The 21,886-nt window shown below is 37.3% G+C and overlaps 2 protein-coding genes across 3 annotated transcripts; one reads left to right on the plus strand and one right to left on the minus strand.

The window, feature by feature from the left end:
- The first annotated feature begins 17 nt into the window (after positions 1-17).
- On the plus strand, positions 18-4,659 carry LOC115969106 (serine/threonine-protein kinase PEPKR2-like). Of its 2 annotated transcripts, none has more exons than XM_031088674.1 (5): positions 18-207; positions 870-938; positions 1,120-1,996; positions 3,466-3,762; positions 4,262-4,659. In XM_031088674.1, exons 3-5 carry the CDS (start codon positions 1,141-1,143, stop codon positions 4,624-4,626), a joined length of 1,518 nt encoding a protein of 505 aa, XP_030944534.1. In that variant the 5' UTR covers positions 18-207; positions 870-938; positions 1,120-1,140; the 3' UTR covers positions 4,627-4,659. The 2 variants fall into 2 exon arrangements, with proteins under 2 accessions (XP_030944534.1, XP_030944535.1); XM_031088675.1 differs by having other exon boundaries at positions 19-207; positions 896-938.
- Positions 4,660-14,875: 10,216 nt separating this feature from the next.
- LOC115966603 lies at positions 14,876-16,342 on the minus strand. Its single transcript, XM_031085805.1, has 2 exons — positions 16,229-16,342; positions 14,876-15,277 (listed from the first exon to the last, which is right to left on the minus strand). The coding sequence occupies exons 1-2, from the start codon at positions 16,340-16,342 to the stop codon at positions 14,876-14,878; spliced, it is 516 nt and encodes a 171-aa protein (XP_030941665.1).
- Between the last annotated feature and the right edge of the window lie 5,544 nt (positions 16,343-21,886).

The raw sequence follows: 21,886 nt of genomic DNA on the forward strand, positions 1-21,886 counted from the left end.
ACATCGGTAGTTAATGGGGACGCGCGAGAACAACCAAGTTATTTATACCAACGGTTGTCGTTTTCACGTGAAACTTTGCTCTTTCTTAAACACACACAGTACTCACACAAGTATGAAGCTTTCCCTTTCCAATACAATTCTATAGCCTCCAATCACAGTCACAGGAGCTCCATCAAAATTCCATTTTCTTCTTCTTCTCTGTGGAAGGTAAATAAGCGTACCCAACTCAAGCTTTCATTTATTTCATTTTCAGGGTTTCCCAGTTTGTATCTTTCACTTTCCTTTTATAGATTCTAACCTTAGTTTTTTAGATGTCCCTTTTTTTTTCTTGACTCTGTTTACTCAGAAAAGGAAGGAAAATAAGAAAACAAGACTTGGGATTCTATATATATATATATATATATATATATATATATATATTTATATAGTTGATAAACTGACCTTAAGAAGGCTAAAAGGCTATTCATATTTTAACTGACACATAGCTACTTCTGCTTCTCATTTGTGAGTGATTTTGTTTGATTTTAAACTCTGTTTTTGGATCCAAGAAAAATAGTGGAAATTTTATGTTTTTAGATGGTTTTGTTTTTTTGAAGATTGAGGAATTGTCCTTAACAACATCAAATATGGTTTTCTAATACACAGCTGATCAGTTCATCCTAGAAAAAAAAAAAAAAAAAAATTCAGCGGTGTATAGAGTTCAGATTTTCCCTTTTTAGGTCCTAATAAGTGAAATACTAGTACATGTAAAGTAGGGTTTTAATAATCTAAATCTCTAATCTTTTAGCAACTAAATGAGGCATTTTATTTAATGTTTTACTGCCTTAAAGGTTTTCATGTCTTCAAATTGCCTTTTTAAATAAAAGCAGATCGAATTTGTGAACCATCTGTTCAGATGGGGCGGAAGAAGAAGAACAAGCGGTTCCTGGTGTTCAAAGGTTCAAACTTTGTTCTTATTTGTGTTTGTGTACTATTTATATAATGTCAATTTGGAATTTATAGTGTTTTCATATGGTCTCAAAGAAGTCAGCCTTGACAATTTCCCATTCCTTTGCCTCCCTTTGCTAATAGGGATTAATTTATTATGTTTTGATTGCTATACATTTCCTGGAATTGCAGAAGTCGATAAGAAAGCAATCAATGATTTGGTTCAAGGTTTACAAGGGGGGTTTTGTTTATGATGCAGTAAGTGAGATATATTTTTCTGTTGATAATGGAAATCACAATATTGTATTATTTTCTACCTTGAATTGCATCATGGAGGCACATGGCAAGAAAAGGAAGGGACTGGATATTTTAGTGTTAAGTCACAATTCTCTGAAATCATTATCAACCATTTGGTCTCATTCGTCATTGGAAAATAGCTCAAGGCACAAAAAGAAGTGTAAGGAAGATGAAGTTAAAGCAGTTGGTTCCTGTAAGAGTGTATTTAAAGGAATTGTAACTGCCCCACCTTGTGGGAGCACCTGTCCGAACTCATCTGGGAGAGGTCTTAAGAGAAAAATTGGGTGTATCGATGCTGCAACTCAAATGGGTAGGAAGAAGAAGATTGAGCAAGATTATGATTTGGTTGTGACAATTGGGCAAGGGAGGTTTGGGTCAGTAATGTTGTGTCGGAGTAGAGTGAGTGGAGAAGAGTTTGCATGCAAGATATTGCGCAAGGGGGGAGAACTTGCATATCAAGAGGTGGAGATAATGCAGCATCTCTCTGGTTATCCTGGTGTTGTAACGATAAAGGCAGTGTATGAAGATATGGAATCATTTTATCTTGTGATGGAATTCTGTTCGGGTGGATGGCTGCTTGACCATATGGCTAGGGAAGGGGAGTATTCAGAGCATCGAGCTGCTAATGTACTCAAGGAACTCATTTTGGTTATCAAGTATTGCCATGAAATGGGTGTTGTCCACCGTGACATAAAGCCTGAAAACATCCTTCTTACAAGTTCAGGGCAGATGAAGCTTGCAGACTTTGGCTTAGCCATGAGGGTGTCTAATGGTAAAACTGATTCTATCAACAATTCTGATTTTCAATGCAATTCGGCATCATTTAGCTTATTTTTACCATTGATTGAAGAAGCGGACATACATGCTGTAGCTTTAAGAGAAATCTCATTGTTCTTGAGAATAGTTAATGTGCAGTTGTCACTCAGCATCATTCTTGTCATTTTATTTTGTCAAGCGCTCATGTTTTACTCCCTATAATCATTTTTAACATTTGATCACTATATACACCTAACATGTTTTTGTATTTAAAATTTCCATTTGCTATTTTCTGTCTGACATTGTTTTAGAAACATGGTCTTTGCTTTGTTTTGCTTCATTTGGAGTCTTGCGCCTGCCTGATAAACATAAATCATATATTTAATTTTCACAATGTTGATTTAAATGGTTCATTAAAGAATAATAATCAATTATCAAGATAAAAAATTGTTGGAAGTCTTTTTAGGTTGAGTACTTGAGTCATTGAGAGTTTCCTGGTCATCAATATGTTAGCTAGTTTAATCTAGGGCTTACAAGCCTTTGTAGTTGGATGGCATCTCACCCACATCAGAAAGTTGAAACCTGGCATTCCTTTATAACGGGTGAGGGAGATTTTAGATTTTGTTGTCCAATTTGCCATTTGATCACAAGCCTAGATTTTTTTCCATCCTAATGAAGGGGTTTGATTTGGATATATGCGGTTCAACAGGCCAGTTTGGACTGGTGCCTAGATCATTTTGGTAGAAGTTAATATACCTTGGGTGTGTAACTGTGGATGCTATGGAATGCAGAACAGAACGGGCATGCAGAAGCCATGTACTTTGAGACATATTATTGTTGGAAAGGCTTATACAGCTTATGTGGAATGCTTGGTTAAGATGTCATGTGCATACTTCTAATATCAAACAGGATTTCTTGCCATTCATTATATGATAAATGTATTTAGAAGATATTATATTCCTTAAAGCATGTTTTTATTCTCATTTTCTTTAATATTAACACACAAGGATGAGATTTAAGACGAAAAAAAAATTAAGATTATCACATTTTTGTTAGTCTGAATTGAAACTATACATTGGTTGTGGCGATCCGCTAAGTCACTAGTTTTTTTCGGTGACACAATGAATGGTTTGCTTCATAATAGTGAAACATGGTTAATAGATTTTATTCTGTTTATCACGTTTTCCTGTTACTGCCTGTTTATTTATTCTGGTAAGAAGTGTCTCCAACAATTGGATGAGCACTGGTTTATAACATCTACATCTTCATAGGCTATGCACCTTGTTTCTTTTAACTTTCCAATTTTTTTTCCTTTTGTATGTTCGCTCATCATTATTATGTTGTTCTCTATGATCGTGGTGTTTTTTCTGCCATTTAATTTGTTGAACACTGAATATAGCTACTTATCATTCCGCCTATCTTTATTCATCATCTAGTTTTATTGTAAATTGCATTCAACTACTAGTAGATTTGCCTAAAATGCAGGTCAGAGCCTGGCAGGTGTGGTTGGAAGTCCTGCTTATGTTGCCCCTGAAGTTTTGGTTGGTCAGTATTCAGAAAAGGTTGATATCTGGAGTGCTGGTGTCCTCCTCCATGCTCTTTTGGTTGGAGTGCTTCCATTTCAGGGTGATTCTGTGGAGGCAATATTTGAGGCTATAAAAAAGGTGAAACTTGACTTCAAGAGTGGAGTATGGGAATCAGTCTCTCAACCTGCCCGGAATCTGATTGCCCATATGCTTACCAGGGATGTTTCAGCAAGGCTAACTGCTGACGAAATACTAAGTAAGCTACAAATATTCTCTGAATTAGTATTTGCTTGTAGTGTTTTTTTTTTTTTTGGGAAACTTTGAAGTACTAAAATGTACTAGAAAAAAAAATATCAATTTTCAGTTGTCGTATCAGGAAGTTAAATAATCTTACTTGCCTTCTGTATGAGGCTTTTTGAGGAAGCCACTAGCCAGTCTTACCATCCCTTGTCTTGGGGATTTCTGTTTTCTTATTAAAGCGTCTATATTAATGTTGTGAACCTATAGCATTTTCTTTAGTTTGAAAGGAGGTATGCTCTCTTTTGGGATTTCGCTGAAGCAGTAAAGAGCTGGCATGGGGTTTGGTTAGGGGTTAAGGTTCATATCTTGCCAATAAAAAAGGCTAATGGAGTAAACACTTCATTATCTTTTGACACAGTTTCTATTTATATTCTCATTATTATATTTCATCTAGAACAAATGTAATATATTCCTGGTCCTCTATGTGTTTATGATAAAGTTGTGCTCTTCTCCAGGACATCCATGGATCTCGTTGTATACAGAACAAACACCGCAGACTTTAACATTGATGACAAAAACTAGAAACCGTGTAAAACTGTATTCTCGAAAACTGACTACCATAACTGGGGTGGAGTCACAGATGAATAAGCTAATGGCCAGTAGCTTTCTCTGTGATTACTCTAGCCTAAATTTATCATCTGATAGACTAACTGGGAGGTCAGAAGAGCAGGACTGTGGATTGGTTGATGCTCTTGCAGTGGCAATTTCACATGTGAGGATATCTGAACCAAAGAGAAGTACGCTTTGCAGCCCCAACAGTCCAATCCAACAACAATATTCATCTAACATGAAGGTTAATAACCTCTGTACAGCGTTTTGAGTTGTCAGTGTAACCTGCTGATAAAGCCACCAATGTGACCCGTAGTGTGGTTGGCTTACATTTACTAGAGAATGACTGGGCAGAAAGAAGTCTAATAACTCGCTGACCTTGTAGATAAAACAAAGTGACGAGTCAGCATTATTCATATGCACTAGAAAGTCTGGGGAAGTATAAGATTATCTAGTACTTCTGTGGTTTCTATATGTGATTTATTTAGTTTTTCCTTACATATCAGATACTCTGTAATTCTGGTTTGTAGATCTCTTATGTAAATAAATTGTGTTATTTTGCTTTGCCTTAGTCATGAATTTGCAGTTTGAGGCAATTATTTGACGAAATGAAGGCAATTCTTCTTCTTCTTCTTCTTCTTCCTCTCTCTCTCTCTCTCTCACATTATTTTTAATATACTTTCTATCAATACTTAAAGTGTAACAAGAAGCAAGCTGAGATAATTGGTTGGTTTCATGAGTTGTGTGATGGGCGGTATTTCGTATGGGCGAAGTGACAACATCTTCCTCTAACATAAATGTGGTTTTCATGTGCAAGACCCACATGTGAGGTCTACCTTTATGTGAGAAGAAAGCTGGTGGTATAATTTCATGGATGGTTGTAGGCACATGAGTGGATCTCTCTCTCACTAAATGTTCAGAAGTTTGGATAGGAATGGAGAATAGAGTCAGTGGTGAAGCTTGAGACCAATTGAGTGATTTTATTTAAGAATGCCCACAAGATAACATTAACAAGAAAGATCGGTAAATTTACAGCACAATTGGTCTTATTGGTCAAAAAATGAATAGTCAAGGTGAATGTGTAATTTAAAGTTAAAAATATGTCACTATCATTTTTATTCTTACCATGATTTCTGATGGGTATTGATGAAGTCACTTCTTTCTTGGTCATTTTAAGTTGCAAAATGTCCAGCCGAGTTGGAAATGCCAATTCACCGTTTTTCCCCTGCGTTTCCTAAAACTGCCACTATAGCAAGGTTTGCTAAAAACCCTACAATGGTTAGATTACGACAATAGCTTAAGCACTTCTTGAGCATCTTTACCTGGATGCTAACTTCTATAATCATAACTAGTCATTTTCGATATCTTGTAGTTATTGAATTATTTAATAAATTTTAAGGATATTTTATTTATTTTTTGGGGATCTTTGCCCCTTTTTTTTCATCATATCATTTTGGTCCTTTCGAAGGCTTGAAGAGATATTTTAGTCATTTTGGAGATCTTATGGATATATTGATATTTTGGAGATTTTACTATTAATATCTCAAGGTTATTTTTGCATTTTGTAGACCTCATAAATATTTTGTGAAAACTTCACAAGTAATACGAGTAACCAATCAATTGCGGTGATCTTATATTCCATTCCATTCCAATGTTCAAACACTAATGGAAGTTAGTTTACAAATAGCCTAAAAATGAGTTATGAAAAAATTGGCAAGTAAACTTACGGGTATATGGTGGATTATAGAAGCTGGCTGTCCAAGGTCTAGGGATAGCGACTGTTAAAAAATAAAAAAATAAAAAAAATCATCCAACACGTAACACAAGTTAGTTTACAAATCACCTTAAGGATGAGTTATGAACAAATTAGCAAAGTAAACCACATTTGGGTGATATTAGATTCAAGAAAAAAAAAAATAGTAATAATAATTGTAAGGACACAATTTGGATCCCAAGCCCAAAGGATGTTTGAACTTAAGCCGAAAGAGTCCAATACAATGAATTTATAGAGAGTGAGTTAGAAAACTAGGCTTTAATGAGTTAGACAACAAGTAAAGTGGATACAGATGACAAGAAAATGAAGAGAGACTGATTTAATTTAAAGAAAATTGTCATCGGCGAAGTCTGAGGAGATCAGTTCTTATGTATTGATTCTCAAGTTTGATTACAAGTTCTACTCTTGATTGCTACAATACTTTTCTTTCAATTTCTCGATCCCCCCTCTCACTGCTTTCTTTTTATTTTATACTATCCATTTGCCTTCATATCTGCCTTCCACGTGTAGATTATAATGTTGGTATTGATCCCTGTCACATCAGCACCTTCCTAAAGTCTCTGGAGAGTAGTTGTAAGGTTGAAAACTATTGTTCATGTATCACTTCCTCATTAATGCAGCCAAAGAGTTAGCTACAAAGCATTTAATGCAGTGGTAGCAGCTTTCTCTTGAGATATTTCATAGCCTCCCTCTATCCTGTTCCTTCTAGATACTTATCCTCATCAGTGGAATCGTCCGAAATGTTGCTCTTGGTGTCAAAACGCACCTTTTGACCTTGGCTTTGCTCAGTCGAGGAAGTATTCCTCCTCAGACCGTCTTCTTGGATGATCATGATTAGATTTCACATCTTTACTCAGCAACACGGATTTTTAGGAAGGTGTTTATCTATCCTTGGACTACTTAATGTCATCGGATTGGGCCCCCAGCCCAATACATACATAGATATGTACTCTTGGGCCTATCACCCCTACAATAGCCCCTCGAGATTCATCTTTTTGGCTCCTCGAGAAGAAAGAAGGATTTCGATGTCACTATAGTTACTCCGTGCTCATTGTATATCACCTCTGACTACGAAGATGCCTTTTTAACTGCCCAAGACACGCTCCTAACGCTTTGGCATTTGAGACGCACCTTCATTAAATTTTTATGGCTCCCTGTCCCCCACGTTCTACGGCGTGATGCAGATCCAACAGTTGAGGATTTTGCTAGAACCCGAGCAAGAGTTTTCCCATTTGTAACTATCTTTTTGATATAAATACTACCCACATCAATCATTCTTCTCACTTTAGCGCTCATACACTAAACCTGCAAACTTATTCAATCTACTCGTGCTCTCACAAATTTCAAGAGCCTATCCAAGGAGACCTTTCCTCTCTACGTAAGTCTTTATAAACCATTCCATTTATTTTTCCATCTACTTTTTTTTTTCTCCGTGTCTATTCCTCCTTGGCCCCTTAGTTTCTCTCCTACTGTCTTAGCACCTCCAATCCTTCTCTGAATATGGGTAGATTCGCTTATCAAGTAGACTCCAGGGAGGGTATAGAGAACTTTAAAGCTCAATATAGGATTTCCCCAAAAGTGTCAATTAGGTATTGTAAGGAAGGGGAATGGCACGAGAAAAGGCAAGAGGAAGAGGTAGTAATCTTGATGATTGCCTTTATAGAGGGCGGGATGAGAATCCCAATGGACACCCTCACTAGGGACTACCTTAGGGCTCGCAGATTAGCTCTCACCCAATGTGCCCTGAATATGTTTAGGATTTTGGGGAGTATAGACGCCCTTAATGAGAAGATGGGCTTAGGGCTTACCCACCATGATGTTAACTGGGTTTACAACCTCCACCACCTAAAAGGGCAGGGATAATACCTAAAGTTTAGGTACCCTGAGGTTAGGCTTATCCAATACCTCCCTGATTCCAACAAAGGTCTAAACAAGGACTTCTTGATCGTTTCAGGGGAGTGGCATGATGGCCTCCCTTGCCCGACTAGAAATGGTAAACCAGGTGGTTTGATTATTTCAAAGTCATCTCCTTCTCCTTCCCCTTTTCTTTTATTTGTATTTTGTATATGAGTTTTCATTTTGACTCACTTTGTCTTTTACTAACGATGTTTTTCTGTTTTTTCCAATGGTTTTGCAAATAAGAACGCTGTTGTACCTAACTTTAGCCTTGTTAATCAACCAAGCCTAGACAAAATATTGAAGGTCGAGGTGTTCGTCCACAGTGACGATCAGCTCAGAGCAGCACATCTAATCCTCAGCTACACCCCTATCTCCAAAAGCTACCAGGCACCGAAGTGCATCATTAAAGGAAAGGACCCCCGCCTTCATCAAATTAGTGTCGCTGCTTCGGGCTTTCTCACCATCGGTCTTATCCTAGAAGGCATTCTCACCACCGATCCTATCCCCGAGGGCATACCAATGGTCGCATTGCCCTTCTAACACGCTGCCAAGGAGGAGGCAACCTCGTCCTAACCTTTAGCTAAAGGAGAGGAAGGGATCGTTGAAGTCTCTAACTCTAAAGATGAAGTCTTCAACCAACCTTCGCCCCCTAAAATCCCATTTGGTGACCTTGGCCACCCCCTTCCTGCGCAAACAAGCTAGGCCTAAAGAGACTCCCCCCTACCAGAAGACATGGGGATACAGCGTAAGCCAAGGTCGACCCTCCAAGAGCTACTGGAGTCCCAACTAGGGGAAAAAGTGCCTGGGAAGGCTACCTAGAACAAGCTTCCTACCTCCACCCACCCAGCCCATCCAATATGATCCCGTAGACCACAAAAGGAAGAGGAAGCAGAAGGGTAAAGAGGTGGTGGAAGGAGGAAAAACTCACCCCTCCTAAGAGGCTGAGCCCCCACGAGGGGCCAAACAAGCCAAAGTGGGGCAAACAGGAGATGACAGGAGGAGTGATTCTCAAGTCGAACCCCCATCCTAGATCCCTACTCCAATGCTGGATAAAGCTCCTCTGCCAGCCAATGCCTCTATCAGGGACTTCTAGTAAGGGAAGGTCAGCTACGTGGTCGACGCAGTGGAGTAGGCTCTACTGCTCCCTAAGGACATGGCTGATTTGTGGTCCATGAAGAGGCATGAGGTCATCCTCAGTTTGAAGAGGTACCTCGCTATGGTAAGTCCTTCACTTAGCCTTTTTTTTTCTTTTTCTTTTTTTAAATGCTACAACTTTCCTCCCTTTTCTTCCTTTTACTATTTCCCTCTTCTTCTTCTTCTTATTCTTTTTTTTTTTTTTTAATTTTTTTTAATCTATGTTTCTTTCCTCAGCAAGCTGTTCAAGTCTTATTTTGAGTAGGGGAGATAACAAATTTTTGCCACTGGCAGATGAAAGAAGAAAAAGGAAGGTGCAACGCTGCCATGGAGGCCTTCAATGTGGCTGAAAAAAGAATAAACGAGATGAAGTATAAAATGACCAAGGTAGAAAGGGACAAAAAGAGTGTTGATGCCGCCTTGGACAATGCTGAGAGGCAAGCTGAAGGACAACGGGTACTCCTTCGCCATGCCGAGGATCAGCTGGCCGCCTCCAAAGGACAGATCATCGCCCTTAAGAAGAAACTAAAGGAGGTCAAGAAGGCAAGGGACCAAGCAAAGAAGGCTAGGGATTAAGCCGAGCAGGAGGGTTATGATGTAGGAGTGGCAGAGACTAAGGAAGCCCTTAGGACTGAGGTCTCAGAGGTATGTAGGAACTACTGCCTCCAAGTATGGAATGAGGCTCTCAACTAAGCTGAGGTTGAGGCTTCTTCAGTACTTAGGAAGGCAAAGAGTGTATACTACCCTTCTATCATCCAAGCATCTAGCTCAGCCAGTTCTAAGACTGATGCCTCCCCCGAGGTGGCAAAAGTGGGTAAGGCCAATCCAGCCAAGGCCCTAGCCTCCTTTAACAACCCTTCAGAGGTGGCTCAGTAGCAAGGGGTTGCTGAAAAGGAAACTGATGCTAACAAGGGAGTGACCTCTAATGCCACCCAGCCCCTTACTGCTCCTCAAGATCCACCTAAAGAGAAAGAGGTGCCCTCTACGACGAAGATAGTTCTAGCAACTCTCCCATTGCCTGCCAAGGGTGATCTCAAGAGCAAAGATTCAGGATCTTTAGAGGCAGCACTCTCCCAATCTACTAAGGGTCCACTAAAAGAGAAAATTGTAATAAAAAAGAAGTAGTTTAGAGTAGCCCTTTTTTTTTGTTTTTAACTGCTGTTTTTGTCTTTAAAGCTTGTAATTATGTTACCCTTTTGTATTCAATCTGCCTTTTTCAAAGGCATTAATTAATGAAAGTTATGAACTTTTTCTTTATTCTTGTGATGTTTGTATTGATCTTAACATAGTTTATGTCTTATCTAACACTTAACTAACTTGGAAATAAGATATAACTCCATTCATGTATATAAATGGTAAAACACCCATTCATGTCAAACACTATCTAACTCTCCTCCCATTACTAAGTTAAAAGAGCTGGATACAATAATCAGCTCTTAAATAGATCATGGATGTACTTTCAAATGCTTTAAGTGATGCTCCCAAGCATGCAATTGATCATGTCACTTCAATGAAAATCTATATCATTCAGCATGGTTGTTCCTATCAGACACTTAAGTAGGAAGTATTAACTTACTCAAGACAAGTGGTCCGAGGAGCCAGATATAATGCAAGTTCTATTTGATACTTAGAAAAATGATTAAAAGATATCAATTTACCCAAGGTATGTGGTCCGAGGATTCAGACATGACCAAGGTTCTGTTTGATACTTAGGAAAATAATTAAAAGATATCAATTTACCCAAGGTATGCGGTCCGAGGTTCCAGGCATAACTAAGGTTCTATTTAATACTTAGGAAAATTATAGGAAGTATTAATTTACCTAAAGCATGCGGTCCGAGGAACCAGACATAGCTAAGGTTTTATTTAACACTTAAAAAAATATTATGAAATATTAATTTACCTAAAGTAGATGGTCTGAGAAACGAGACATAACTGAAGTTCTGTTTAACACTTAGAAAAATGATTAAAAGATATCAATTTACCCAAGGTATGTGTTTTGAGGATCCAGGAATGACCAAGGTTCTGTTTGATACTTAGGGAAATGATAGGAAGTATTAATTTACCTAAAGCATGTGGGCTGAGGAACCAAACATAGTTAAGGTTCTGTTTAATATTTAGATAGATGTCAGGAAGTATTAATTTACACAAAGCATGTGATCCAAGAAGCCAGGCATAGCTAAGGTTCTATTTAACACTTATAAAAATGATTAAAAGATATCAATTTAGCCAAGATATGTGGTCCGAAGTTCCAAGCATGACCAAGGTTCTGTTTGATACTTAGGAAAATGATAGGAAGTATTAATTTACCCAAAGCATGTGGTCCGAGGAACCAAGCATAGTTAAGGTTCTGTTTAACACTTAAAGAAAATATCATGAAGTATTAATTTACCCAAAGTAGATGGTCCGAGGAACCAGACATAACTGAGATTCTGTTTAACACTTTAAAATATATTTAAAAGATATCAATTTATCCAAGGTATGTGGTCCAAGGATCTAGGCGTGACTAAGGTTCTGTTTGATATTTAGGGAAATGATAAGAAGTATTAATTTACCTAAAGCATATAGTCTGAGGAACCAGGCATAGCTAAGATTTTGTTTAACACTTAGAAAAATATCATGAAGTATTAATTTACTCAAAGTAGATGGTCTGAGGAACCAGACATAACTGAGGTTCTGTTTAACACTTAGAAAAATGACTAAAAGATATCAATTTACCCAAGATATATGGTTCGAGGTTCCAAGCATGACCAAGGTTCTGTTTGATACTTAGGAAAATGATAAGAAATATTAATTTACCCAAAGCATGTGGTTCAAGGAACCAGGCATAGCTAAGGTTCTGTTTAACACTTAGAAAAATATCATGAAGTATTAATTTACCTAAAGTAGATGGTCCGAAGAACCAGACATAATTGAGGTTCTATTTAACACTTAGAAAAATGATTAAAAGATATCAATTTACCCAAGATATGTGGTCCGAGGAATTAGGCATGACCAAGGTTTTGTTTGATATTTAAGAAAATTATAAGAAGTACTAATTTACCCAAAGCATGTGGTCCAAGAAACCAAGCATAGCTAAGGTTCTGTTTAACACTTAGATAGATGTCAGAAAGTATTAATTTACCCAAAACTCGTGATCCGAGGAGCCATGCATAGCTAAAGTTCTGTTTAACACTTACAAAAATAGTTTAAAGTATCGATTTACCCAAGGTATATAGTCCGAGGAGTTAGGCATAACTAAGGTTTGGTTTGATACTTAGGAAAATAATTGGAATCATGACGCATAATGTAACAACCCAAAATATGGTAAAGAAAACTTTCATTAACAATAATACCTTCTCAAGTTGTTTACATTCTAGGGACGTGGTAAAACATTCTCATCTAGATCTCCAAGATTATATACACCTATTTCAGCCAATGATGTGATGTGATATGACCCTTCCTAATTAGGCCCTAGCTTTTCCTATGTACGGTTCTTGGTAGTACCCAAAACTTTTCTTAATACCAAGTCTTCAAGTGCTAGTGGCCTTGACCTTACATTTGAGTCATACCCCTGCTTGAGCTTGTATTGATAGTATGCCAACTAAATCATAGCATTTTCTCTTCGCTTTTCAATTAAATTCAAACTCTTCTCCAATAGCCCATCATTGCTGCTCGGAGTAAAAGAGCTTGTTTTAAGCATTGAAAATCCCATCTCCAGTGGAATCACAGCCTCAGCTCCATAAGTCATTAAAAAAGGTGTTTCCCTAGTGGACCTGCGAGGTATAATCCGATATGTCTAAAGAACGTGTGGCAATTCTTCCACCCATTTTTCCTTTGCATTGTCTAGCGTCTTTTTGAGCCCACTCATTATGATCTTATTAACAACCTCAGCCTGTCCATTCCCCTATGGATATGCCGGGGTGAAATATCTATTTGTTATGCCCAAGTCACAACAATACCTCCTGAAAGCTTTGTTATCAAACTAAAGACCATTGTCCAAGATGAGTGTGTGAGGGGTTCCAAATCGAGTGATAATATTTTTCCAAATAAATCTCTTGGGAAGGGCCCTATCAACGTGTACTCTCCAGGGCAAAGTCTCTTGCAGGGAGACCATACTAACTAATTTTCCATCCATGTTCTGTTTCTCAACTTTTTCTTCAAATGGGGTTTTAGCAAATTCGGCTACCAGATTAGCGAGGACTTGACCCTTGATAGAGGTGCGAGGCATGTACTTGATATTAAAAGCCCTTAGGATCATACCTTACTTGGCAATCTTTCCTGTGTAATCAGCACTCTAAAGTATAGATCTAAGTGGAAGCTAGGTTAGGATAACAACTGTGTGTGATTGGAAGTAATGGGAAAGCTTATGTGTAGCATGCACCATTGCCAAAATAGCCTTCTCCAGTGGTAGGTAATAAACCTCGGCCTCATGCAGTGATTTGCTCACATAGTAAACTGGCCTCTATACTCCATCATTAACCTGTACCAGCATCAAGCTCACCGCATGGGAAGCCACTACAATATAAGCAAACAAAATCTCATCCACCTTAGGCCTGAACATAATGGGAGGTCAAGATACGTATTCCTTCAATTGCTGGAAGGCTAGGATACACTCTTCGGTCCATTCAAATCCCTTCCACTTGTTCAGCAACTGGAAGAAAGGTCTACACTTGTTTGTTGACCAAGAAATAAATAGGTTTAGAGTAGCAGTCCTCCCTGTCAACTTCTAGACCTCTTTGGGATTCCGATGTGGTTGTAATTTGATCAGGGTTGACTTCAATTCCGCAGTGTGTAACCATGTACCCCAAGAACTTCCCTGATCCGACACCAAAAGAGCACTTAGAAGGATTAAGTTGCAACTTGTATCTCCTCGGGATTTCAAAGATATTCCCGAAATCATCAATATGCTCTGATTCCAACTTGCTCTTAACCACCATGTTATCTATATAAATCTTAATGTTTTTTCCTAGCTATGGCTCAAACATCCTGGTCATTATCCTCTGGTAAGTAGACCCTGAACTCTTTAGATCAAAAGACATCACCTTGTAGTAGTAATTCCTAGTAGGGGTGACAAAAACTATCTTTTCTTAATCGTCCAAGGCTAAAGGGATCTGATGGTACCCTTAAAAGATGTTCAGGAAGCTCATCCGAGGATGGCCCATAGTGGCATCCACCAATTGGTCTATTCAAGACATGGGAAAAGGGTCTTTGGGGCAAGATTTATTCAGATTTATGAAGTCCACGCATACTCGCCACTTCCCATTCTTCTTCTTCACTACCACTGAATTGGCCAACCACTTAGGGTAGAAAAATTCCTTAACAGCCCCAGCCTGCTTAAGCTTGTTCACCTCCTCCTTGACAGCATCAGAATGTTCTTTAGATGAGTGCTAAGGTGGTTGCTTCCTAAGGAGGACAGTTGGGTTGACATTCATATGGTGGCAAATGAAGTCTGAATCCACCCCAGGAGCTTCATAAGCATTCCCTGCGAACACAACAATATTCCTCATTAGAAACGCTAACAGTTTTTCCTTCTCTCGATGAGACAACTAAGCTCTGACCTGAAAAAACTTATTCGGGTCACCATCTATAACAATCTCCTCCAACCTCTCACACTTTGCCTCTTTTGACACCGCATTTGTATATAGGACTAGAATCTTTGATTGCTATGAGCCCCCTTCAGTAGAGGCTAAGGACTCAGCCTCAAGCTGATTCATGATTACTGCCACCAGGCACTATCTAGCCATGGATTGACTCCCCACAAGCTTCTCAATCTCGTCCCCTGACAGATGTTTCACTTTCAAATGCAGAGTTGAAGAAAAGGCCTTTAGAGCATGAAGCCAAGGTCTAGCTACAATGGCCGTGTAGGGAGAATAAACGTCCACCACAATGAAGTCCAACTCCACTACCTTTGAACCTGCTTGCATGGGCAATCTAATTTGACTCCTTGGGATGACAACTTTCCCATCAAAGTTTACCAAAGGTGAATCATAGGATGTCGAATCTTCGGGCTTTAAATTCAACCCTTTGTACAAGTCAGGGTACATAATCTCTGCACTACTGCCCTGGTCTACTAACACCCTCTTCACATCATACCCTTCTATTCTGAGGGTGACCACTAAATCATCATCATGTGGCTGAATGGTTCCAATCTTGTCTTCATATGAAAAACTCAATGCCGGTCAGATCTCCACTCTAGCCCTCTTCGGCTTAGAATTAGGGTCCGTTTGGATACAGCTGAAAACTGAAAACTGAAAACTGAAAACTGAAAAATACTGTAGCAAAATAATTTTTAAATGTGTAAATAGTATCGTGGGTCCCATTTTTAATGAAAAAGTTGTTAAAAAGTGAAATTTGTGGGTCCGTGAACAGTACACAGGACCCACATGTGGCTGAAAATCAGTTGAAAAGTAGCTTTTCGGCTAAAGAAAAAAAAAAAAAAAAAAAAAAAAAAAAAAAAAGGAATGCAGAAACGCAAACGCGTCTGGGAAGCGCAAAACGCGCTTCCCAAACGCACTCTTAGAGTCCTCAATGGGTAGTTGAGTTACAGACATCACCCTAGAAGGATGAGATCCAATTCTTCCAGGAGCAACAAAAATGACATTAATGGTGCTCAAATGGGGCCTTAAAGGAGCATTCCCCTGAGCCCCTGACCTTGCTTGGTCTCCCTACCCATTGGGTCGATACAAAAACTATTGTAACCTCCCATCTCTGACCAATTGCTCTAGATGATTCCACAAAGTTTTACAGTCCTCAGTGGTATGCCCTCACTCCTAGTGGTATTGGCAATGAAGACTTTGGTTGCACCTCAATAGGCCTCCTTCCATCTTGTTTGGTCATTTGAAGTATGACTCATTTTTGATCTTCTCCAAGACTTGATGTACTTACTCTTAGAATACCGTGTTAACCACTTGAGGAGCCGTAGACCCAAATTGCCTAGCAAAATCCCTTCGGGGCCTGCTCTTATTGTATCTGTTCGACCTGAAATCCCTTCTGTCCTGAGGGATAACCTTAGCCTTTCCCTTCCCTTGCTGCTAGTCTTCCTCGACCCACTTGTATTCATCAATGCAATCCATAAGCCGACGTACACTCTTTACCGACTTCTTGGTCAAGGACTTTCTCAAATCGTGCTCGGTAGGCAAGCCGACCTTAAAAGTCCTTATAACTTCATCATTAAAGTCCCCATCGATCTCATTGAACATCTCCTAGTATCTGTTCGAGTACGTTTTCAGGATCTCCCTCTCTTGCATGGATATAGATAACAAGGAATCTAAGGGCTGAGGAGTCCTACTGCAAGTGATAAAATGAGATCCAAAAGCCCGGGTGAGCTCCTTAAAGGAATCAATGGAACTTGCATCTAAGCCATCAAATCACCTCATCGCCACAGGCCCCAAGCCTGATGGGAATACCTTACACATCAAGGCCCATTCTTGGAATGCACAGCCATTCTCTGATTAAAGTGGATTACATGCTCTACAAGGTCTGTTCGGCCATTATACATGGTGAACGTGGGTTGAGTGAACTGCTGAGAAAGTCTTTCTCCTTCAATTCTGCGTGTGAAAGGTGATTTGGAAATTTGGTTGAATGCTTTGCTCATTGCATCATTTCCCAAGCCTTTGGAAGATGAATTCTTGTTTCTGTGCTCATGATGGTAGTCCTCATCAAACGAGAAAGACTCATTAGGAGGGTTCTTGATTTGGGTCTACAACTACCATCCTTTTCATCATCAAAAGATAAGTCAAAGTTGGAGGGAGTTCACCTTCTCCGTTTATGGTGCAACTTCCTCTTTAAATGATTAATCTCCAACAACATGTTCTTAGCATTTTCCTCATGGGAGAGGTGGCTCCCACCCCGAGACTGGCTCCTACTAGTATGGGTAGTATGCACTCCCTTCCCGGTCCCTTCTTTGTTCAAGATTACAAAAGTGATCTTGACACTGAGACCCCATAGATTTTACTTGATTCAGACTTGAACCTACCATAGTTGGACGTTGGACTCATTACAATACCAGAATTTCCCACAGATAGCGCCAATTGTAAGGACACAATTTGGATCCCAAGCCCAAAGGATGTCTGAACTTAGGTCCAAAGAGCCCAATACAATGAATTTGTAGAGAGCGAGTTGGGAAAATGGGCATTAACGAGTCAAACAACAAGTAAAGTGGATACAGATGACAAGAAAATAAAGATAGATTGATTTAATCTAAAGAAAATTGTCATCGGCGAAGTCTGAAGAGATCAGTTCTTATGTATTGATTCTCAAGTTTGATTACAAGTTCCACTCTTGATTGCTACAATATTTTTTTCTCAATTTCTCGATCCCCCCTCTCATTGCCTTCTTCCTATTTTATACTATCCCTTTGCCTTCATATCTGCCTTCCACGTGTAGATTATAGTGTTGGTGTTAATCCCTGTCACATCAACACCTTCTTAAAGTCTCTAGAGAGTAACTGTAAGGTTGAAAACTACTATTCAGGTATCACTCCCTCATTAATGCAGCCAGAAAGTTAGCTACAGAGCATTTAATGCGGTGTTAGCAACTTTCTCTTGAGATATTTCATGGCCTCCCTCTATCCTGTTCCTTTTGGATACTTATCCTCATCAGTGGAATCGCCCGGAACGTTGCTCTTGGTGACAAACTACACATTCTGACCTCGGCTTTGCTCAACCGAGGAAGTATTCCTCCTCGAACCACCTTCTTGGATGATCATAATCAGACTTCACCTCTTTAGGAAGGTGTTTATCCATCCTCGAACTACTTAATATCCTCGGATTGGGCCCCCGGCCCAATACATACATATAGATATGTACTCCTAGGCCTATCACCCCTACATCACTAATCTTATCCCTCTACTTTTTTTTTTCATCTTGCCAAATTTAAAAGTTAAAATCATGTTTAAAACCTTTTTTTTTTTTTTTTTAAATCCACGTTATTTCAAAAACCTTCACATTTAAAACTATAATCAGCACAGTTTTTTCCCTCTTCATTACACCTATATCTACAATCCTTCATCTTGTGCCTATGATCTTGATGCTAGGTGGGTTTTTCTATATTTTTCATTTTGATTGATAATGGTTTCTTACTTGATTAGATGTTTCTTTTCAGTCCAAATTTTCATTCATATTTACTTTTTGAAAGTGCTTAAGTATTTGATTTTTTTTTTTTAAAGAAATTTAAAAAGGAGCAAATTTGACCCTTTTTTTTTTTGGTTATGTGCTTAGCTATTCTGATTTTGGAATTGTATACAATGGGATTAGTATACATTCACATTCGTTGGATTAAGGTATGGTTTTTTTATTTTTTATTTTTTTTTTATATATTCTATCATTTAATTTTGAATATTGTTTATCAAAAATTTTGTTTTTTAATATTGTTTGTCTCCTTCCTTTACCTTTTTATTTTTTATTTTTTTCATAGTTTCAAGTTCTAGAACACAAATTTATTTCATATTGGATCTATCATTTGAAGTAGGAAAAAAAATCCCAAGTAAAATTTGATTCAAACACTTGATGGATAAAGGTAGGGTCATATTCCCCCCCCCCCCCCCCCCCCCCCCTTTTTACTTTTCATTTTTTATCCTATCATTTCGTTTTTGATCAATTGCTCACCTCATTGCTTCACCATTTTTTTTCTTCGTAACTTCATAATCACTTTTGTTCTTTCACTTTTTATTTTTTATTTTTTGAATTTATGCTATTCTTGGTTCTTGAGAATCATGAAAAATATATGGAAAAATTTAAATAGTTTCAGGAGTAATTATTATTTTAATCAATAACCGATCAGTGGTTACTGACCCACTTTTGATTTCTTTACAAATTGAAATGATTGAATAAGAAGAGCCGTAGCGGTTGTGAACTTCGATTTTTAGAAGAAGCCAACAAGGTCATTAGAGTTCTAACAATATCAAGAGGAGCAAAGGTTGTTATATGAACTTATGTATCAAGGTGTTTTAATAGAGTCAGGTTCAAGTTAGAATAGATGTAAATTGTTGTGATCCAAACTATAACTATAATAGATGTAAATTGTAGCACATGCCCATAGGCCTTTTTTTTAATGTCAAAATTTTCATTCACCCCAATTTGATATTTATGTATATATTTGATGACATTTATGCTTTGTTACTCCTCAATTTGTGGTGCAACCTAGCACAAAAAAAGGGCAAATAGACCAACCACACAAAATAATGTCTTCTTCTTCTTTTTTGATAATTTGATAGTTACAACGGGGGAGGGAATTTGAAGGCAAGATGTTTCATTTAGAAACACCAATTGAGCTAAGAAAATGCATCAACCAAAAATTATGATGAAGAAAATTTTGTCATATATATATATATATATATATATATATATATATATATAAAGAGCCTCTTAGCTCATGCAAATGCAACAAGTGTGCAAAGAGGCTAGTTTGTTAGAAGAATTTTTATGTGTATCTAATGACTCTTTTTCCTAAATTTTTGTACAGTTATATCTATTTTTTATATATATATATATATATAAGCGATAAGGTTTGCAGCTTCATTTAAAAAATAAAAAATAAAAAAGCAATCTAAAATATCAGTTATCTGATTTTTATTTTTATTTATAAAAAATATCATTTTTTTTCCTTCTAAAAAGTAAAAGGGTAGAAATAAACTCTTTTTTTCCCCTAAAAATTGAAAAATCAAGTCAAGCATGAACTGTCAGAAACAATTTAACTATACCGTTCTTCTCAAAAAAATTTAACTACACATTTAAAAAAAAAATGATAACTTTACAATTTGACGAGGAAAATTATTTTTTCATATAATAAGGATTCTAATATTACACAATTACAATTAAGAGATGGTGACTACCTTTTTCTCCAAAAGAAAAAAAAAAAAAAAAAAAAAAAAAAAAAGAGAGATGATGATTAACAATTTAATGACTACCAAAATTTAATGAACCGTAAGAATCAATTTAATGACGACCAAGATTTAAGGTTTATTGTTACATACCTTCCTTTCCAACCGTGTTGATTATCACTATCACAAAATGGCTCTAGCAAAAAATCTGCATGAATTCAATGTTTTCTTTTCAAAACAAAAAACAAATTCAGTGTGTGTATATATATATATATATATATATATATATATATATTTTTTTTTTTTTTTTTCTATAAAGAGGATGAGATGAACTTTACCTTTTTCACATTTCCTTTGATGTTACATTCGTGGATCCTTTGGCAGAAAATTAAAGGAGAAAAAAATATACACAAACTTAAACTTGTGGAATCATTCAAATCAAATTACAGACTATTACAGTTTATAGCAAGAAATTACAAATAAATAACTAAAATTCTGATATTTCAAACTATATTCGTTTACAAATTTTGTTTATTGGCATTCGTGAAATCCACCCCTTTACATAAAAATTCAGAAATGGATTGAACATATGCGTTTGTAAATCTCTTTCGTAGTAAAATCAAAACGAAAAATAAAAAATATCAAGATTTCAATTTTCAAGGCAAGTCTTCTTTTCTTTTTCAGTCTCTACTTCGCCGCCTCTAATGCAATCGTGATGATCCTCCGGAGATGATCAGGCTCTGATAGCAACCGAAGCGCAAGGATTCTCAAAAAGTAAAACGAGTTTGGTTAGAAAAAGGAAATATATTATTTTATATTTCCTCTCTTTTTTTCTTTTTGCTATATTTTTTCTCATGAAATAAACAGATAACAAACATAAACATGCACCTAAAACAAACCGAGCTCTGGTTTTCTTCTATTTTTCCACATTTCTCATTAGCCAAACAGGAAACGAAGGAAAGATAGTTTTAAGCGAGTGAAAGAGAGTACTGTGTCGAAGTGAGAGAATGAATCCATCAATAGCAAAGTAATAATCTCAGGACTAGCTTCTAAACACGCACGTGTTCAAAGACTCTTCTATTTTTTAGGTAAAATTTAATAATTTGTATTGATTATAATTTGGGATTACTATATTTTTCAATTACAAAATACCTAAGGGTATGATAAAAAAAAATATTTTGTCCAGAAACGCATAACACTCACCACACTCTTAGATATTTTTTTTTATCACACCCCTAAGTATTTTGTGATTGGAAAATGTAGTAATCTCAAATTATAATTGATGCAAATTATTAAATTTTACCCAATAAATAGAAGAGCCTCTGAGCACGCACTCTCAGAGACTAGTTTGGGATTACTATAGTAATATATATATTGCTATTGTTTGAATCTCTATGAGTATTTGCTTCAATTTTTATTTACTTACAAATTTCTTGGCCTCATATGTACGTACTAAATTGCTAATTTTTCACCATTGGAAATTCTTTGAATGATGAGCCTCTAAAATTTATGACATTAGAAGAGATGAATGAATTAAAAAATTATTATACTATATTAATGCATTAAGTACTTTACCTGAGTCTTCATTGAAGTACACACTTGTTGGATAATTTTGTCCATGTTTTTTAAAAAAAATTGGGCGTCCTATTCCAGCCTTTGATTTCTTTCTTTGAATTCAGCTAGTAACTAAGTCAGTGTTTCTACCTGAGTCTCCAATTCCGTAACCCTCTGGTCGCTGGCATGAGACAGTGGTGGAGTCATAGTGTACTGTCGAATGTCTCTCGTCTTTCTACCATATGGAGTCTATCCAAAACCCACCCCATGTAGCCGTCCATGGTGCTCTGGGCTTATCACTTGAGCAAACGCATCATTTGGTGCCTAAAGGACTCCTCCACCACTGTTCTTTCTAGTTAATTGGGTTCCA

This window comes from Quercus lobata, chromosome 11 (assembly GCF_001633185.2).
Source record: "Quercus lobata isolate SW786 chromosome 11, ValleyOak3.0 Primary Assembly, whole genome shotgun sequence".
Classification (NCBI taxonomy): Eukaryota; Viridiplantae; Streptophyta; class Magnoliopsida; order Fagales; family Fagaceae; genus Quercus; species Quercus lobata.

Excerpts from the sequence above, each read along its gene's own strand:
- LOC115969106 (XM_031088674.1), top strand. The coding sequence starts at position 1,141 with ATGATTTGGTTCAAGGTTTACAAGGGGGGTTTTGTTTATGATGCAGTA. Across the intron at positions 1,997-3,465 it reads AGCCATGAGGGTGTCTAATG|GTCAGAGCCTGGCAGGTGTG; the intron begins GTAAAACTGATT and ends CCTAAAATGCAG. Across the intron at positions 3,763-4,261 it reads AACTGCTGACGAAATACTAA|GACATCCATGGATCTCGTTG; the intron begins GTAAGCTACAAA and ends GCTCTTCTCCAG.
- LOC115966603 (XM_031085805.1), bottom strand. The coding sequence starts at position 16,342 with ATGTTCAATGAGATCGATGGGGACTTTAATGATGAAGTTATAAGGACT. Across the intron at positions 15,278-16,228 it reads CCAAGAAGTCGGTAAAGAGT|CCACATGATGATGATTTAGT; the intron begins GTACGTCGGCTT and ends GGAACCATTCAG.